The sequence below is a fragment of the Aphidius gifuensis genome, linkage group LG1, assembly GCF_014905175.1.
Source record: "Aphidius gifuensis isolate YNYX2018 linkage group LG1, ASM1490517v1, whole genome shotgun sequence".
Classification (NCBI taxonomy): Eukaryota; Metazoa; Arthropoda; class Insecta; order Hymenoptera; family Braconidae; genus Aphidius; species Aphidius gifuensis.
Genome location: NC_057788.1, coordinates 4,430,456 through 4,450,581, shown reverse-complemented (window position 1 = coordinate 4,450,581; position 20,126 = coordinate 4,430,456). Strand labels below are relative to the sequence as shown.

Here is a 20,126-nt window from a genome sequence, read left to right as displayed (position 1 = left end):
ATTAATCTTGATTATTTTGTTGATTGTTGTAAATGACAAACCTTCATATTGCATTTCCAACAAATCTTGTAAATCAATAGAAACTTGATCAACTTCAATGAGACCTTTCAATATAAATACACCAACATCATTAGATTGACTCAATTCAAATGTAATATTTTTCCAATCTTCATATGAAGCATCAACAATATCAAGTATAACACCTTTTTCAACTAATTTTTCACCTGTATATTTGATGTACCTTGTTGTCTTTAATTTTTTCATATTTCCTTTGTATAAATTAATCAAACATTTATCAAAATATTCACTGTATAATTTAACTTGTTGATTATAATAATTTTTCTTTTCTTTTAATTTATTTAAAAATCCTGTTAATTTTTCAATTTCCTTATCTGTTGTTACAATGGCTTTTTCATTATTTTCATAATCAATTAGTATGTCATTAATAATATCTTGATAGCCATCATTACGTGTTACTCTGCCAACTTGTTCTAAACTATGTAAATATGTTTTTAAACGTGATACATATTCACTTGCTGATGAAGATGTTGAATTTATTGATGCTTTACTCATTGATAATAAAAATGATGATGGTGATAATAAAGAATGTGATGATAATGATGAAGAGGAAGATAATAATGTTGATGACAATGAAAATGATGATTGATCTGTTGAAAATATCATTTCAAGTGCATCATCAAAACTTTTATCATTAAAAAAATGAATAATTGTAACTAAAAGTTCTTTTGTTATGATAAAAAGTTTTTCAATATCATTATCATAGTCTTGTTTTTTTTGTTGATATTTAACTTGATGATATTTACTTGTTAAATTAAGATTAATTTCTTCTCTTGCCATTTTATTTATTGTATTAATACAGCATGATTTATCAGTCAATCCAACAAGTGAAGAAATACTTATTGGTAATTCAATATTTATGTCATTTAATAATTCATGAATTTTATCATTTTTATTTGGTGCAATATCATATTGATATTTTAATAATAATGTATGTGTATTACATATATCATCAAGTGTTATAAATATTTGTGGTTTATGAATTTGTGTAACTTCTGTAAATTCATTAATTCCAAAATGTTTTTCAAGTGTTTCAACTTGACAGCATGATTGAAAAAATTTTTTAAATTTATCATGACAATTATTTATAAATGAATTTAAACACATAAGATGTGGTGCCTCATCACCAAAGCTTTTTTTAGTTGCAGCAAATTGTAATATTTTAGCAACATTTGCAAGATTTTTTCTTTGACTTGTTGCTATTGTATGATCATTTGATAATGGAATAATATTAAATGCATCTGGTGATACAATTGCTGCATTTAAAAAATGATAATATAAATAATTACCAATGATAATTAATATATGTTTATCTGGTACATTTGGAAATTTATAATTTAATATATTTTTTAATTTATATGCCATGTAAAGTATACTGTATGGTATTAAATTACGTGATGATACAATTTTATCTAATATTTCATTAACAATAATTTTTAAATTATTTATACCATGAGATAATTTTTTACGTACAAAATCATATTTCATAGCATTTATTTGATCAATTGAACATGGTATATTTTTTTTAATACCAAATTTTTTTTCTTCATCATTAATCCATGTGGTGTATATATTTACTGGATTTGTTTCTTCCATTGTGATATATAATTGATTTGTTATATTTTTAATTTTATGATATAATTTATTGGAACAATGTAATTTTTAATTTTATGAATAATCTGAATTGGTTTTGGTCATCATTTTTCATATTTATTTCTTCTTGCAATGAACGTTCTAGCAATTTTAATAAATAATATTCATCTCTATTATTTGAACCAAAATTAAATAATGTCATTATTATATTTTCTAAATATTGATATTCTTTTATTAGTGGTAAATTAAATATTAATTTTGCTAAATAATCTGGATTTGTTTGTAGCTCATAAAATAAATATTCATATGATTTTTGAATTTTTTTTCCTTCTTTTGTAAATGATTTAATACCATTTTTTTTATATGTTAAAAATAATGATTTATTATTTATTTTATATTGTCCAGTATTTTTTTTAATATTATAATTATCAATTGTTATTTTATTTTTTATTAATTGAGTTATTTTTATGTCAATTATGTCTAATTTATTTAAAAGTTTATCATTTAATTTTATTGTTTTAATAATATCTGTTTTTATTTCTTGCAGATAAATATCTTTGTCATATTTATCAATTGTTTTATCAAATAAATCTCCTATTTTTTTAAGTTTAATAAATTTTTTTTTTTGTTCAATTATCATTGATGTTGTATTATTTTTTTGTTGGCTTAATAAACAATAATCATCATCATCATTATTTTTATTATTTTCAATTTGTTGTTTTATCATCAAACAGATTTTCAATTTTATTTTCATTATTTTTCTTGTCAAGCCAAAATGCTTTCTTGATCATTTTGATATATATTATTGACTGAATAATTGTGTCGTATTTTATCCAAAGCATTTATAAAAGAAATATCAAATGTTTCATTAATAATATCAACAGGTTTTGTCTCAATATTATCATCATTATTGTCGTTGTTTATGTTGATAATTTCTTGGAAATTGCTGGATGTATTATCATCACCATCACCACCATCATCATCATCAGATAATTTTATGTTGGTTAAATCAAGTCCACTAAATTCAGTTAATAATAATTCAATGCCATTTTTTTTCATTTCTTGACAAACAGCATCAATATCATCATCACTAAATTGAATTTTACCACAAAGATTTTCAATTTTAGTTGTTTCACCACTATTAAACATATCACTGCTTAATAAATAAATACAATATATTAAACGTGGCATATTTTTTTTATCATAAATATCTGTTGTTTCTGGTTGATGATTTTTTGGTAAATTTTTTGACTCAACAAATTTTATGAAATAATTAATATTGTCAATATGACGATACTGCAATCCATATTTAATATATTTATCTTGATTAAAGTCATATATTTTTTTAACTGGTACCAAATTTGGATTTATCAAATTTGCAAGACGAGCAAGATAAACTCCATTACGTAAATTTTCTTCAAGTTCAGTTGATGGTGGTAGGGTCTCATTGAAACAAGTCTCCAGCCATTTTTTGACTTGCTCAAGATGACACAAATATTCATATGCCATTGTTCGTTGTCTCTGTTGATCCATTTCCTCGGATGATTGACGTTTTTCCATATTTAATTCTGTAAATAATTAAATTTCAATTGCCAGCTAATATAATTTATGAGTTTTATGACAAAAAAATTAATAAATATATAAATAAATTACCATGGAATTTTGTAAATAAACTGCTTATTATTTCACACTTGTCCAAATCAGAGAGTGACACTGAACGTCTATGCCATTTTGAAGGTTTTTTTTTCATTTTATTATTTTCTTTTGATATATTAAAATATGATTTTGTTTTATTAATACAATTTATATTTCTTCCACTATTGGATCTTTGAATATTTGATATTGCAACCATTTTAAAACTATCAAAATGGAGAAAAAAAAATTATTTTAATTATCGATTTAAGTAGAAATTAGATTAGAAAAAAAAGAAATAAATTACCTTGAAAATTGTGCTGTGATTTTGCTGCTAACGTTTGTCACAAAATGAAAAAAAAAAATAAAATAAAAGACAACCAAGTAATCGATGTTTCCTTCTTTGTGTTTGTGAAAATTGTGAAAATATTTAAAATTTATTTGACAAATTCCAAAGGCTGCTGCTTGTTGTTGTTGATGTTTTCGTCGTAGAAATCAAAATAAAAGTAGGAAAAATATAAAAATAAATAAATATTCATTTTTTTTTTTTTTTTTATTATACAGTATATTGTTTTTATTAAATTTCACCTACAAACAACGAATCACAGAACGTTACATTAGAGTTCCTCACGTCAATCCATCGTATTTTCACATTTACAATTTAATTAATTAATATTTATTTTTTTTTTAAATTTTCTTTCTTTTTATTTTTAAATCTTTTATTATAATAAAGTCTTATTTTTTAAAATATTATCTTTTAACGTAACCAGATTTTATATTTTTTTCATTGTATACACCTAAAAAATAGGTTTAATTATTTATATATTAATATTTATTTGAATGTAGTGTTTTGTGATCAATGTATTACCATATTTTAATATAATCAGAATATAATCATTTTTTAAAATCAATTTTTTCACAGTTGCAATATGTATAGGTACTCGTCGAATTTTTTTATTTTACTCTTATGGCTAAATATATTTAAATATATTTATATATATTTTTAAATAATTCAACTCCAGATAATATAATTTATATATAATTTTTACTAAAATTTATTTCAATAAAAATAAAAAATTATCATTTTAAAAAGACAATGTGAAATTAAAATGTGATGATATAAATTTAAGTACTGTAATTTCATGATAGGAATTCATTTTTTTTTTTTTTCAACATTTTTTTGTAAAAGGCAACAAGTATGGTTTTTTTTTTTTTTTTATTACATAAAGGCAATTTGCTTTGTATCAATGGTATTTCCTGGCGACCCGAATATTATTTACGTATTTTTTATCTATTTATTTCTTTTATATTTTTTTTTTTAAATTTTCATTTTTTTATTATTAACTATATATGATTTCTTTTTTTTCTATTTAATCTTATTTTATATTGAAAATGCATAGGATCGCAACAGGAATTATTGGCAGCACACTGGATCACTGATTTATTATTTTTTTTCATTTTTTATTTTACTGTATTTATTTTTTCTGTGGTAAAATTCTAAAAAGTGTTCAGAGAGCACTGCTAGATCTTATATTTATCATATTAATTATAATTTATTTTTTTTACATATAAAAAATTATCTATTTGTTTCCATCAAGGTAATTTTTTTTTCATTTTTGAAGCAAATTTTTTATATACAAAAATTATTACTAAGGGACACATTACTTTTATTTTTTTTTTTTTTATATTTTCTTTTCTCCAAGCTCACAATGTTATTGTTTATGTATTTGGACGTTATCATTATCATCATCATCATCATTATCGTTATTATTTTGACTTGATAATAATTAAAAATAAAAGCCAAATTTATTTTTTTTTGTTTTTCATTTTTTTTTGGACATCTCAAATATTAAGTTCCAGCTTGAAACATTTTTCCATTATTTTTTTAAAAAAAAGATAATTATTATTTTAATTCATCATTTTGTGTGTGCGTTTTTATTTTTATTAAATATATTTATTTTTTTTTTTTTTTTGTGATTTTGGGCGTATTTAAACGCTTGAGTAAATTTAAAATTAAACTGAGCATTGGTTACATAAAATATTGGTAAAAATTTTTCTTGTACGTTTACAATTTTTTTTTTTTTTGAATTATTATTACAATAATTGTGTATGAATTATTGTTATTATTCTATGATAAAAATATGACTGTAAATAGAACAATCATCGTAACCCAGCCATCGTTTTTTTTTATAATCAATTTATATAAATTTTAATAGATTAATCGATTTATTTACGTGGCATAAAATATCTCACAGAGACACATCAACACTCGCCATTTATTAAATAATAACATATAATTATGTATTATTTTTAATATATATATATACTAAAATTATAGTTTTTTTATTTTTCATTTATTTATAAAGTATGTACAGAGATATATAGATAATGTCTGTCTCAATAATTTCTAGAAAACAAGTAACACTATTATTTTATTGTTTCGTTTTTTTTTTCTTTTCTAAATAACATTGTTGTTGGACCTCATGTTGTAATAGCCAGCACCTTACATCATTAAACCCTCAAGTTAAATTCTCTTATACATTTATCCATTATTTATTTTTTTAATTTTAAAAAAATATTTTAACCCTCCCTGAGCTCTTTCAGCAGAACTTTTAAGCGCTTTTCTCTTTAAACTTTTCACAGCCCATCATTCATAAATAATTTTTCATATTTTTTTCCTCTTTAACAATATTCATCTAAATTTCAAAAACTTTTTTTTTTTTTTTCTCCTTTCTATTACAATCACCAAATTTACAATAAATAATTTATCAATTTTTATTTGTTTTCAAATATACAATTTTGCTTATATCTCTATTAAAAAAAAAAAAAAAAACATTAAGTAATTTGCCAATAAATTTTTTTTAAATTTCATTATATATATATATATTTTAAATTTTTCTAAAAATTTTTTTAAAAGTACAACACATTTGACGTTCACAATAAAAACTTATTTTAAATTTTGTACATTTTCATGAAATATATATTAATAATAATAATAATAATAATAATAAAAGAGAAAACAAATAAAATTATTCAAATTAAAATTTAATATATCTTCATTCCAACAAAAAATGATTGAATTGTTAAATGAAAGAGACTCTCTTTTTAAATAATAATAATAAAAAAAAACAATAATATTTACTAATAATAAAATGAAAAATAATAATAATACAATAAACAAGACAGAGTCATCAGAGAGGGTGATGAAAAAATGGATAACAATTTAATCCACAATTTGAGGTACATGCCAAGTTGTCACAGATTGGCGGCAAGAAGAGCTCAATGATGAAAACGATGACAACGACGACGTAGATGATGATAATAATATAAGTTTTTCACAACGAGTCAACATACTGTCAAGTTTTATTTTTTTAAACTTGACATGTGTTGTATTATCAATGTTTTGTTGTTGATATTTAAAATATTTATTTGTTGTATTATTGTTGGCCTTGTTTCACGCACCCGTACAATCAATTTCAACAATATCTTTTGGTACATCAACAAATTGATAAACAAGTCTTTGACCATCAACTTTAGCAAGTATTCCACGTTGATAATAATATCTCAATGCACGTCCCATTGTTTCATAATTCATATCTGGTTTATTTTTATGTAAACCCCATAATCTTGATACAGCTTTACTATCAACAAGTTTAAATACACCTCTTTCACGATTTGTCCATTTAATATAACGTGGACAATATTCTGGATCTTGTAATAATTTTAATAAAAATTCCCATAAATATGTTGTTGAGCCTTCACGTGATTTTCTTTTGACACCAGCTGAACCATCACTGTGTCGTATTTTTTTTAATTTACTTTTTTTAATACGTGGCTGATAACCAAGTTCAAGTAAATATAAATCATCAGATACTGAACTTGTTGCTGCTTGTATAACACTTGTTGGTACACCACCACTATTACCACCACCACCACCACTACCTGGTCCTCGTGGTGGACTTGGAGTACATGGTGCTGCAAAATGTCCACCACCATTTATATTATTACTATTATTATTACTATTATTGTTACTATTATTGTTATTGGTGCCATTACCAATGCCACTGCTGCCGTATATGGAATTTACATAACTATTGTAGCTTTCTGATACTGTAAATAACAAAAACAAAAAATAAATATTATTATCAACTTTATACACAATATATTTATAAATTTTTATTTGAATTAAATATAAATAATGCCTTTGAAGAATTTAATTTTATTAAAGAAATTATTGAAATTTATGATTAAAGTGTTAATTTTTCTTAAAAAGCTTTTGTTCTTTTAAAATTTGTCTAGCTTGTATTACATATATACATATTGATAGACAGATAGATTGTTTGTTGGATAATGTAACTCAAAAAAAATAATATAATGAGAAGAAGCTGTAATACAAGGACCACTTGGAGTTAAGTCAATCATGCTCTTTTATATATTTTTTTTTGAGCATGATATCTTTCATGGTCATTCAGAAAAAAAAAAAAGATGTTTCATTTAAAGATGTAGGTAAAATAACGCGGTTTTATATTGTTTTTTTTTTATTTTAAATTTAAATAATCAAACTTTTGTTCATAACTAATGTTGTTCGACTTAAAAAGTAATTAAATAAATGACTTAAAATGATCTAAATATTTGACCAGCATAAATTATTATTATTATTAATATTGTGAAAGATATATTAAAATAAAATGATATAATGTAGTGTCACTTGATGTCTGTTATACACGATTATTTGTCATTGAGCAATTAATATATCACTGGAATCTGGGACATTGTATAATGATGATTTTTATTTGTTTGTCTATTGCAAATAAATGCATATGAATTATCCATTTGTGCATTTGTTTATTTAATTTATTGCTATCATTATTAATAAATATAAAATATATTATTTGCAAGAATTACACAACAAGCTAATGACTAAATTTGTGATGATAAAACAATAGCTATCCAATATGTAAAACTAATTTTTAATGAAAGTTTATTCATCATGAATAAATAATCAAGCAATTAAATTCATCTTTTTTTCAATCCTCAGTAGAAATAGAGTTTCATACAAGTCGAATAAATATATATAAAATACTTATCATTGATTACAAAATTATCGCACAGATATTAGAATAAAAAAAAAAGTAAAAATTTCGTTTACAAAATATCATGTTGAGAAATAATTAAAAAAGAATAAAGTTTATATACATATTATGATTAAGAATTCGCTGAGTTACTTATTCCATTTTTTTTTTCATTATAAAAATTAAAAAAAAAATATAATATGTAGATCTACATTTACAGGTAGACATTATATGCATAATCAACAATAAATAAATTAATATGAAAATATAAAACAGACGCTGATTACAATATACATTCGAAATAAAATAAAATTAAAAAAAAAAACGAAAAATAAATTTCTTTATCTCACGTGATTTAACAAGTTTTCTATAAATATATAGCAACTATATAGTTAACTACGGAAATGAGTGACGAGTATGAAGGAAAAAAAATAAAATAAAAATCAAAAAGTGTGTGTAAAACACCAAGAAGATATGAAGAACATACGAGAATAAACGAGAAAAATAAAATGGAAAAACAGTGACTGGAATAAAAAAACGAAAAAGAATATAGATAAAGATGAGAGTAGGTATATATGAAAAAAAAAAAAAAAAAAGAGTGCCTTGTTCTATACATGTATAGCTTTTATTGCTTGATGATGATGATGATGATGATAGAGGGATTGACCCGAGCCAAGGTTGCATTGGTGACGCCATCAGCTTCTAGTGCATAATACAATTTTATTCTCCGACTTAATTTGGTGCGAGGAACCGCGTCGTGTCTATTTTATTCGAAATTTATTTCACAAAACTTGATATATGTTAAAAGAATAAAAATAAAATTATCAAAAAAAAAAATTCAAATAAATATATAAAAAAAATTTTCACGAAAAAATTCCAATGAATTTTATGCATATACACGACCCACGGGAAGTTTTTTTTTTTTTTTAATCTAAAAATAAAGAGTATATCGCTGTTGTTCAGTGTACTCAAAAGTCGGAACCCCAGGAACGTTATTTTTCCGTTTAAAAAAAAAAATAAATTTTTTTTATTTTTCTACTAACTTTGCGTGTATAGAATTAATTAATACATATGAATGTATTTTGTGTTGGTATGAGATTATTGGCTGTGTGATAAATAGATGAGTCAAACGACTAGAATTATTGTTGTATGAATTTTATAAATAAATAGACGAATAGATAAATAGATAGACTAACAGACAAACTGGCTTTACTGACCTATACCACTGACGTGGTAAAACGCTCGCGGCTTTAACAGTTGTCGAGGCCATTCTAGATATAGACACAACACTATCACTCTCGTATATATTTATTATATTTATACATAATTTTCAACTTTTTTTAATTAATTTATTTTTATGAATGATTAAATATATGTTTAACAAAATATCACAAGATTGATTTCCTGAATATATTCTCTCTTCCTGGCAGGAAGTTTAGACAAAAATATATATACAAGCAGAGAGAAAGGACGTGATAGAAATGGAAGGTTAAATATATATAAATGTATGTGTAAAGTATCAGGGTGTGCCTTGACGATGGTATTCAAGTTGGCAAAAAAATAAAAAAAAAAAAAGTTGAATAAAAATTGCGAATAGAAAGAATTGCTCGAGGGATGAGGATGTATATGGTGCTTATATATAATAAAAAATAAATAAGAAAGAGAGAGCTAAAAAAGACCAGTCAAGTTTGTTTTATTTTGCAGAATTTTCGCGTTTACTTCGCGACCGGAAGTACAAGTATATAATGAGAGAGAGAGGAACAGATAGAGGGAAAGGAAGAAATACTCAAAGGGAGAAAAAAAATAAATAAAGAGAGGCTGGGTTTATTGAGAGGGGAAGTTAAAAGCTCGGTGGGGATTTCAGGGACGTCGTATGGCAATCGTGACGAAGATGTGGAAGGAATATATAGCCAAGAGGGTTTTTTAAATAAAAAAAAAACAACTAAAAAACATGAAAAAATAATATTAAATAAAAGTGAGAGGATTTAAAATGGTCGGAATAAGGAAGAAATATATATAAATGTATATAAAGAGGAAGAGGAAGAGAGAGAGGAGAAACCAATGGGTAATTGTCTGATGGGAAGTTGTTATACTGCAGTCAAGATAACATGCTAATTAATATTTACACGTTATTGATGTACACGCATCATTTTTTATCTATATAATGCGTTATAATTTTAATTTTCATAATTTTTTAACCTTAAGATATAAATATTATTATAATAGCACGTATAATGTCTACATGTCTAGATGATTTTTTTTTCTTTTCGACATATTCATGTTTGTGAAAAAAAAAAAAAAAAATTTGCAAATGTCATTCAATCTAATCTACATATGTTTTATATAAAATAATAATAAAATTTTTTAAATAAAAATCAAGGAGATGCGATAGTGTGGACAATGTAAGCCTTACGTAATTAATATTTTTTTTTTTTTTTTGCATATGAATATAGTCACGTTTTAATTATTTATAAAAAAAAAAAAAAAACAAAAAGATATACAGAAATAATTTATGAAATTCGTGTGAATTTAATAAACACAAAGTTATATTATCAAAATTCATTTGAAGCGAGGTGTTGGAATAATATAACAAGTATAAAATTTTTAAGAATAAAAATAAGATGATGGTTGGAAATTGAGAGAGAGAAAGATTGTCTGATGTGAAGATATTCAAGAGGCAATGAATAAGGGTAAAAGATGCAAGAGAGGAGTGAAGCAGAGCTAGTATTAGTCTCATCTTGGTGTAATATTATATATATGCAATCAAAAAAACAGCAACAAGCTGCAGTATTAGCACTAGCACCAGAAGCAGCAATATCAGCATCACCAGCATCACCAGCATCACCAGCAACAACGACGACGACGACGACGACAACAACAGAGGGGAAGAATTGACCTTCAGCTGCGTCGGGAAAGTCAGGCAGTCACTGACCGACAGACTAACTTAACTACTTTATCCTTGTTTAGCATTATCCACATTTTATTATTCTGTTTCTTTCTATGTATATACACACAATCAACAACAACCCCTTCTCTCTTTATTTTAATATCACACATTATTCGCAAGTGGCTAGTCAGTCGTTCGATGCATCGCACATTCACATTCACAAATACATATTAACAATAAAAGAGATGAAAAAGAGGATGAAGCCTCTTTGAGGTATGATGATGATGATTCTGCTGCTGCATCATCATACTTCTCTTTTGCTTCTTCCGTCTCGTGCAAAATTCTTTTCCCCATTATTTTTTTTTTCGTTGTTTGTTTTTTTTAGTAGTAGTATATAGACAGTAGACTGAAGCTTGAAAGGAAGCAAAGAAATAAATGTTAAACTGACTGATGTTATACCTCTTTCCTTCTCAGCTATATAACTTGTAAAAATAAATTCACTGCAGCAATATCCACACTTGCTTGTTTCTTGGTTTATTCTTGAAGGGTTTGTTGAAAAAGTCCTCCTCGTTAGACGACCTATTATATTGCCATAGCTATAAATTTATTTTATTTTATATATATATATCATGTACTCTACTGCCAACGGCTATCTTTAGCCCCCCTTTTCCTCCCCCTATTTCTCTCTCCCACAAATACACACACATGCTTGCTTTACAAAGTACTACCAGCCGGATATATTTGCAGAGACCAACGCAGCTCTCTAACATTCATTACAATCTTCAAAAAAAAAAAAAAAAAATGAAAAAAATATATATAAAATATTGACAGCATACTGGTGCGATTGTTGATATATAATTTATATAATTTAATAATGAACATCATCATGATATTATCAAGGCCACATAGTTGCAAGTAAAAAATAATTTTAAGACAGTTTTTGAATATATGTATAAAGAATGCTTTTGTCCAGTTGTATTAATATTTATTTTGATTACTTATTAACGCGTGATCCGTTTTAATTATTATATTATATTTCCTCATTCAACCACCATATCCTTTAAATTTATTTTCTTTGTTAATTATTAATTTTTTCATTTTAAATATATGCATATAATCATCGCGTCATCATGCACTAAAGATAACCCTTTTAGCAATTTGTTTAATCCTATGTTTACATATGTTACACACACACACATTGGCGAGTCTAGGCTAGTTCAGTAGGTCTAGGTTTGTGTCTAACTCTAGGTCTAGGTTATTTAATACGTGTGTGTGTATAGGATAAGCTGCGACGACGCAAGAGTATCAACACGGATGATTAATACATATATACAATGCAACTTTCTTTTGTCTATATTTATGCATAATTAATTATTCATGTTACTTGTAAGTTTTGGATAACGCATTTTAACCAAGATCGTTGCTCTCGCTTGATACCTATATATATACAATATAATATGTATCTGCAGAGCTTTTTTATTTTTCTTTAAACGAGAGTTTAAGAGAAAAATAAAATACAGTAGTTTAGTTTGTACATAAATGTGTGTGTATTTTTTTTTTTTATGTATATATTATTTCTGATGGATGCAGTTGTATTTAAGAGGGGTTCAAGTGACGCACGCATTGCAAACTTGCAAGTGATATTTTATACATACAAGATGCTTGCTCGTTGCATTATATATTTAGACGCCTCATGTGTTTTACTCTTTTTTTTATTATTTTTTCTCAGCGTGGTTTTTTTTTTTCATTACTTTTGCAACCTATATGCTAGTGGAGAATAAACCCTTTGAATTAATATATATAATATTGTGCAAATGCAAAATTGACAAAATGAAACTTGTCCCTTTTTGTTTCCTCCTTTTTTTTTTTCCTTGTACTAAATATATATGTACGAATTGTTGAAAAATTCAAACAATTGGTTTATGCATTTTTTAGTAGTGGTATTATTGTGTATTAATGTATTATGTAGGAAGCAAAAATACACGATTCATTATTATATACCCATAAATACAGGACATTTCAAACTGCCGGAAATGAATCATTTTGGATTGTAAATTTTATAGTTATATGCACATACACACAAATATTTTTCCTTGAACTCATGGCAGATTGTCGCGAAATTTTTTATTTCATTATTAAATTTGTTCTCGTTTTGATATAATATACAATATGATATTAAAATAACAAGAATTAAATAGATGGCTAACGAGTTGAAATATAAAAAAATAAAAAAATATATGGCTGTATAATTTGATTACGGAAGAAACTAAGAGTCAGCAATGTCATAGAATAAGCATATAGGAAAAATAAAAATAATATATGGTAGATAATATAGTAGCAGTAGTAGTAGGGGTTGCCTGGCAATGAAATATATATAGCTTGGAAAAGAATCTTGGCAATGGTGTTTGTTAAAAAAAAAAAAAAAAAGATAAGATAATAATAATACAGCGAGGGTGTGAGTGGATATTTGCTTTGAATATATATATGCACAAGTGCAATAAAGACAGAGAGTAAAACCATTACATCTATAGAATCAGCATGAGTATCAGCAGCATCAGGAGCATCGCCAACAGAAACAGCAAAAATATAATCGAGTAGTCGCGGAAGGGAGAGCATATACGCGTCTCATGCAAGGGGCAAAAAGAGGTAAGGGGGAAACAGACTGGCAGGGTGAATTGCCGACGACAAGGTCATCGTCTATACCTCCCAACTAAACTGCCGATGGTTCTCTATATACTTGCTGTTGCTGCTGCAACACTACTCACTATAATATATACTGTATAATTCCTGCGAAACCAAATGCAATCTATATACAATTTTTAAAAAAAAACATGCGTGTATTTGCAGCGTGTATATATAAATATATATATGTTTTTGTGTAAAATATATTCGAGGCGTATAATGGAATGAGAAAAGTGACACTCAGCTCAGCACATTGTGTGCTTGCATTCGATGGAATTCAAGTGATTATATACACAGCCAACAAACACACTGAGACAATCACTTTTTTTTCATATTAATTATATTATATATGTGAATTTTAATTTTCTTTTTTTAATTTGGCATATATATTTTATTAAAATAATTAAAAATTTTTCATCTGATTTGATATTTTTAATTGAAATGCAAATTATTTATTAAATGTTTATATGAATATTATTAGTGTTATTATTTTTTGTATTTAAAAAATTGATATGAATTATATATTTGGATATTGGTCAGTTGAGAACCACTCGGATGTCTTGAGTATACTATGCTAACATAAATACAACGTATGCATTTTAGCCGTCAGCTATATATGCTACACCAAAAAAATCATGTGTGTGTGTATATTTTTTTTTATTTGTATTTGGACAAAGTTGGTAGAGACACTTTGTGTTAAATTTCGAGGAGATCCAGGAAGGATGCGTTGATGATACTTTTTTGCAAACTATATCTGTCACGACAAAAACGACAAGTAGTTTATAAATTTTTAACAAGTTTTTTTTTTTCATTTTATTTTTGGACAAATTGGTTTTATAAATTTTTAATTTTATTTTTTATACTATTTTAGTTTGTCTGCATATATATTTAAAAATATATGACTAAATATTAATAGTCTAGATTTTGTATACACTGAAATGCAAGCTGTATTTTTATTTTATATATCCTATATAAATAATAAAATGAATTTTTTTAAATGTCTCAGTGAGATTTAAATAAATGAAAAAAAAAAATTCATCGTGCCAAGGATCGTAATTTACACTAAATAGAACAGAAAATTTAAACTACTTACTATATATTTATTTACTTGATTATTTATACTTATTTTCGATTTAAAAAAGAATTTAAAAAATAAATAAAAAAAACGAAAATTCCAAGGAATTGAGATGAGAATAGGTTTGCAGTGGAGTTGTTAACGCGTTTATATATGCACCAAAATAAATTAGTCAAAATTAACAAGGGAATTGAGGAGAGAGTCAGTGAACCTGTTGATAATTTATCCTTTGATTAATCAGATTTAAAAAATAAATAAATAAATAAAATTACACTGAATTTAATGACTTAATAAATAACAATATTTACATATATATTATATTTGTGCACAGGAGGATGTGTGTGTGAACTTTGACCAGACAATATTTATAATAATAACAATATTAGTGGTCAAGCAACAATATAAATTCAAGCATATAATAATGCAAGTAAAAATAAATGTGATGCGGTTGTAAAAGCAGACAAAAGTCAAACTCAATGAGGAAGTGCAAACACAATTGAGACACAGAAATTGACAGAGAAAATACCACGCCTATATGTTATATACATGTACAAGTAGTATGCGCCAGTCGACCTAGACCTAGACCCGTTCTAGCACACAACTTGCACCAGTTGTACAGATAAAGAGACGTACACACACAAAGAAACAGACAAAGAGAGAGTGAGCTCTATTTAATTTTTTTACAGCAATTTAATTTTATATTTACAGCAACTTGTCATCTAAATATAATTATATATATATTTTTATCAATAACATATAATATGTAAATTACAAGTAAAAAAAAAATGTGAAAAATAATATCGAGAGAATATACCTAAAGATTGAAATACATTTAAAAATATATATATTTTTCTCGAGCAATGTTTGCATAACTCTTGCCCGGCCCTGATGATATTATTTTACTTTAGCCAGTCTCTCTCACTCTCTCTCTCTGTGAAATGCTATTTTTAAAAAATAAAATTCCGAATTAAAGAGTGCTTGATCTAGGGCAACCAGGACATCCTCAATCCACAATACACACACAAACACAGACACAATTTGATTGATGATTAATTGGTATTTTATTATTAATTTATTATTAATAAATAAATACGACTAGCTATATTAAGAAATATCTGATATTCAATTAATTAATTAAAATGTCAAATCAGTAAAGTTTTTATCAAAAATGAAAAAAAAAAATTAAATAAATAATCAAACAAATAATAATAAAAAAATTTAAAGATAAAAGATTTATTGTTTTTAAATTTTAGCTAGATGTTAAATAAATTATTGTTGTTTATTTAAATGTATTTTATAATTTACACGAGTGATGCCAAAAAGAGGGAATTAATATATTCGATTATATATTATATTTATCAAAATCTAACGTAACGAAAAAAGTGAAATCTACTGTCGAATCGTGCTTTTAATTTCGCAACATTGACACTGAGTTGCTCTCTCGGTCGTTGTTCAACCGATACGAAAAAAGACACGCCCACTTGTTTAATCATCATCATGATTTATTTATCATTATTATTATCATCATCAGTATGTAAGTATATACCAAATTACCATCCAAAAAAATATATCAACTTCCTGGACCGTATATCATTGTTTATGCAATACAATGTGAATATATAAATTATTTTTAATTTAATTTATCTTTTTTTATAGATTACAAATTGTTTATTAATATTTTTTTTTTTTTTAAATATTCATATTGACGATAAGTACTCGAGTATCTATGAGTCAAGTTGTATTTATTTAAGTGTAATTTTGCGACAAAATTATAACCAGTAGCTGAAATATAATAAATGTTGATATTCGCAATGGGAACACGACGACAGTCAGTTCTCTCTCTCTCTTTTTACGAGTTACTAAATCGACGTGGCGCAACTTTTGCTTATTCACGTTCGATTATACAATCCGGCACACACTTTTACTCAACGCTATATATTTCTGTTACCTTCATTTCTTCATTTTAATGTTGAGTATAATATAAACTCACAACCACGATTTTTACATTATTTTATTTTATAATTTAACTATAAAAAAATTAATAAATTTATTTAATTTATAAAATAATTATCACAATCATATTATCATGTAATTAAATAATAATAATCATGCTGTAAATTTAGAGCAATGTAATTACATATAGAAAAATTGTATAATAATAATAAAAATATAATCAAATTGATATGAAAATAAATAGAGTAAATAATACTGTACGTGAAAAATATTTATGTATGTAATAAAAAAGTTGTGAGAAATAAATCTGGGACGTTTATGCCTGCAGTAGAGTAGTAATAACTGGGTCACCAGTGACGAGTACCAATCATGACAATTTAAAAATTCTTGATCATCAAATTTCTTCAATTTAAATATTATTTTAAAGGTTCTAATTCAAATGATATGTTAAATAATATGTATGTCTATGATAGTAATAATGAAAATTCAAAATCTTCAATGGCATTATTTAATAATAGCAATGTAAATGGATAAAAACTTACGTGTTGTTGGCTGACGATAGTGAATGTGTTGTAGACTTTGGGATTGATGATGGTGTTGATGGTGTTGATGTTGGTGATGATGAGGTGGTGGTCCCATTGATGATTGCATTCCACCATGACTATTGTGTGGAAGATGTGGCGAACTACCTCTTTGATGTTGATGATAATGTGAATTATTATGGTGTTGATGTGAATGATAAGATGGCAAAAATCCAGTTGAAGATGAATATACACCTGGACTGTGACAAGCTGATCTTCCCATTGCTAAATTAAATTTTTTATCAATTAATTAATATTAAATTATCAAGTCTATTTTATATAGAAATTAAATGAAATATAAATTTTAATACCAGAAGATAAATGAGAATGATGTGATGCAAGACTCGGTTGAAGGGATGAGTTTGGATTGAGTCTTGCTTTGAGCAAAAGATTTGCATCTTCATTACCACCCGAGGACGTACTGGACTCGACATCACTTACACCACTATCAGCTGGACTTGCTGGCAGTGATCCACTTCCTGTTAAATTAAATATTATATTAATATTTTGTATATTGTTAAATTATCATTTTATCATTTATTAATTTATGTATGATGATGAAAATTAAATTAAATAATATAATCAAAAATTAAATTAAAATGAATGACATCAAAATGAATATATACAAGAATCGTAAAACATTTTTAGTCGTCATGTTTAAAATATTATATGCACATTGCATATACATGAATTTTTTTAATCTTTTGATCTTTTCTGACTATATACGTCTGGTCCCATGTCTGTCTTGTCTCATAATATATGCAGAAAATTGAGAAGCAACACAAGCAGTTTTTTTTTTTCTTAAGCAATTTGAGCCACTGAAGTGAAATACACCAGCATCATCATCATCATTATCATCATCATCAGGATATGTATAATAAAAGTTATAACACTCTTCAACTGACAACGATAAATATGTAAAAAATAATATAGAAATAAAAAAAAAAAAACTGTTGAGATGATGCAGTGCAAAAAATACGAGAGCTTGAATGATTTGATACGTGTTTTTGGCATGGACAGTCAATTAAATGAAATTTTATGCAAGGGGCGAAGGTTAGCCAGTCATTTGGTATGCACATTGACACACTCTTCCCACGGTCACTGCAAGTAGCAGTAACAACAACAGAAAATATTCACCTCGAAAAGAACTTTTATTTAATAATAATAAAAAAAAAAATAAAAGAACATAATATACAAATTAAAAGTGTACAGTCTCAAAACCTGTATGTATGATATTATGGATTATTTAAAAGGGGTTAACGCAAGTAGTTTTTTTTTTTTTTTGATTTTCTGCAAGAGTCACTTGTTCAAGTTATGTTAATAAATATTTCAGTCATTATATATGCATTTAAATATGAAAATTTAAAAAAAACTGTTGAACTTTAAATTGTTGTTGTTGTTGTTGTTGATATTACTTACCTGGGGTATTTGTTGTGGCAATTGCATTTAAGCTATATGGTGGTTGACCAAGTTGTGGATGACTCGTCATGGGTCTACCATAACCATTTTGTACACCAATACCATTACCACCAGCATGTTGTTGTTGTTGCTGCTGTTGTTGTTGTTGTTGTGGATGTTGTGATAATATTCCATGAAGTAATCTTGCTCCAGTTGTACTGCCTGGTTCTGATTTGATTGTTGTTAAGCCAAGTGATTGTTTATCATTACCTCCTTCTATTCCTCCCTCACCTCTTTCACCACCAACACCACCAACACCATTGCTATTACCATTTGTGTCATGTGATTGTACTTCTCTCGTATCAACTATAATCATCATTAAAAATAAAAAAAATTAATTAGAAATTAAATTTAAAAAATAAAAACATTAATAATTATACAAAGTGTATTTTTATATATTTATTTAATTTTTTTCTTTTCAAGAAAATGATTACATGTAATCATCAATATAATCTTTTATATATATAGGTAAAATATCACTTTGAATTACGAAATGTTTGTGAGGAAGGTGTACAGTGTATGTGTGTATCTGTGGGTGAGAGAGAGGATAAGAAAAAAAATTGAGTTCCTGGCGTTGAAACACGCGCAATAACATGTATAATATGGTGGTTGTTGTTACCGGTATGTGTATTGAGAGGAAGTGAAAGCCACAGTAGACTCTCCTTGACCCACTGCAACGTTTCTACCTTCCTTTCAGGCATGGCTAGTATCACCGTCAGGTTCATTAAGCAATTTCTCAAAGTGTTTACTAACTAACTAAATAACTATATTCTATTTTTAAATAAATATTTTATTGGCGAATAGAAAATACGCAGTAACTTATTTTTACAATATTTTTTATTACCTTTAAGACAAATTTTCTGGTCTACAAGTATAAAAATATATTATAAAAAATAAATAATTTTTCAAAAATGAAAAAATTATTTAAACTTTGTATATTTTTTAGGTTTTATTATTGGCATTTATTATCTATACAAATTGCTTTTTAAAACTGAATCAAATGCCATGATTATGTTGATCATCTACCGGGGCTCATTCGTATATACGCATATATTTATTTGTGTGTGAGTAAATTTTGTTGAAGAATTGAGTAATTGCAAAGAGCTTTATAAATT

At 25.7% G+C, this 20,126-nt stretch overlaps 2 protein-coding genes across 5 annotated transcripts in view; both read right to left on the bottom strand.

Annotated features, from left to right (window-relative positions):
• Window positions 1-2,436: 2,436 nt before the first annotated feature.
• Window positions 2,437-4,049, bottom strand: LOC122847862 (ras GTPase-activating-like protein IQGAP2). The gene is made up of 3 exons (XM_044145719.1): window positions 3,611-4,049; window positions 3,325-3,530; window positions 2,437-3,239 (listed from the first exon to the last, which is right to left on the bottom strand). The coding sequence occupies exons 2-3, from the start codon at window positions 3,521-3,523 to the stop codon at window positions 2,437-2,439; spliced, it is 1,002 nt and encodes a 333-aa protein (XP_044001654.1). The 5' UTR covers window positions 3,524-3,530; window positions 3,611-4,049.
• A 1,451-nt stretch (window positions 4,050-5,500) lies between these two features.
• LOC122861062 (ecdysone-induced protein 74EF) overlaps window positions 5,501-20,126 on the bottom strand; it is a 65,987-nt gene continuing 51,361 nt past the window's right edge. For 3 of the 4 annotated variants that reach the window (XM_044165225.1, XM_044165226.1, XM_044165229.1), the window contains 4 exons: window positions 18,973-19,317; window positions 17,865-18,032; window positions 17,515-17,778; window positions 5,501-7,413 (listed from right to left, as the gene is read on the bottom strand). In XM_044165225.1, coding sequence (XP_044021160.1) covers window positions 6,758-7,413; window positions 17,515-17,778; window positions 17,865-18,032; window positions 18,973-19,317 — 1,433 coding nt within the window. In that variant the 3' untranslated portion in view covers window positions 5,501-6,757. The remainder of the gene's footprint in view (window positions 7,414-17,514; window positions 17,779-17,864; window positions 18,033-18,972; window positions 19,318-20,126) is intronic. The other variant, XM_044165228.1, reaches the window with a different exon arrangement.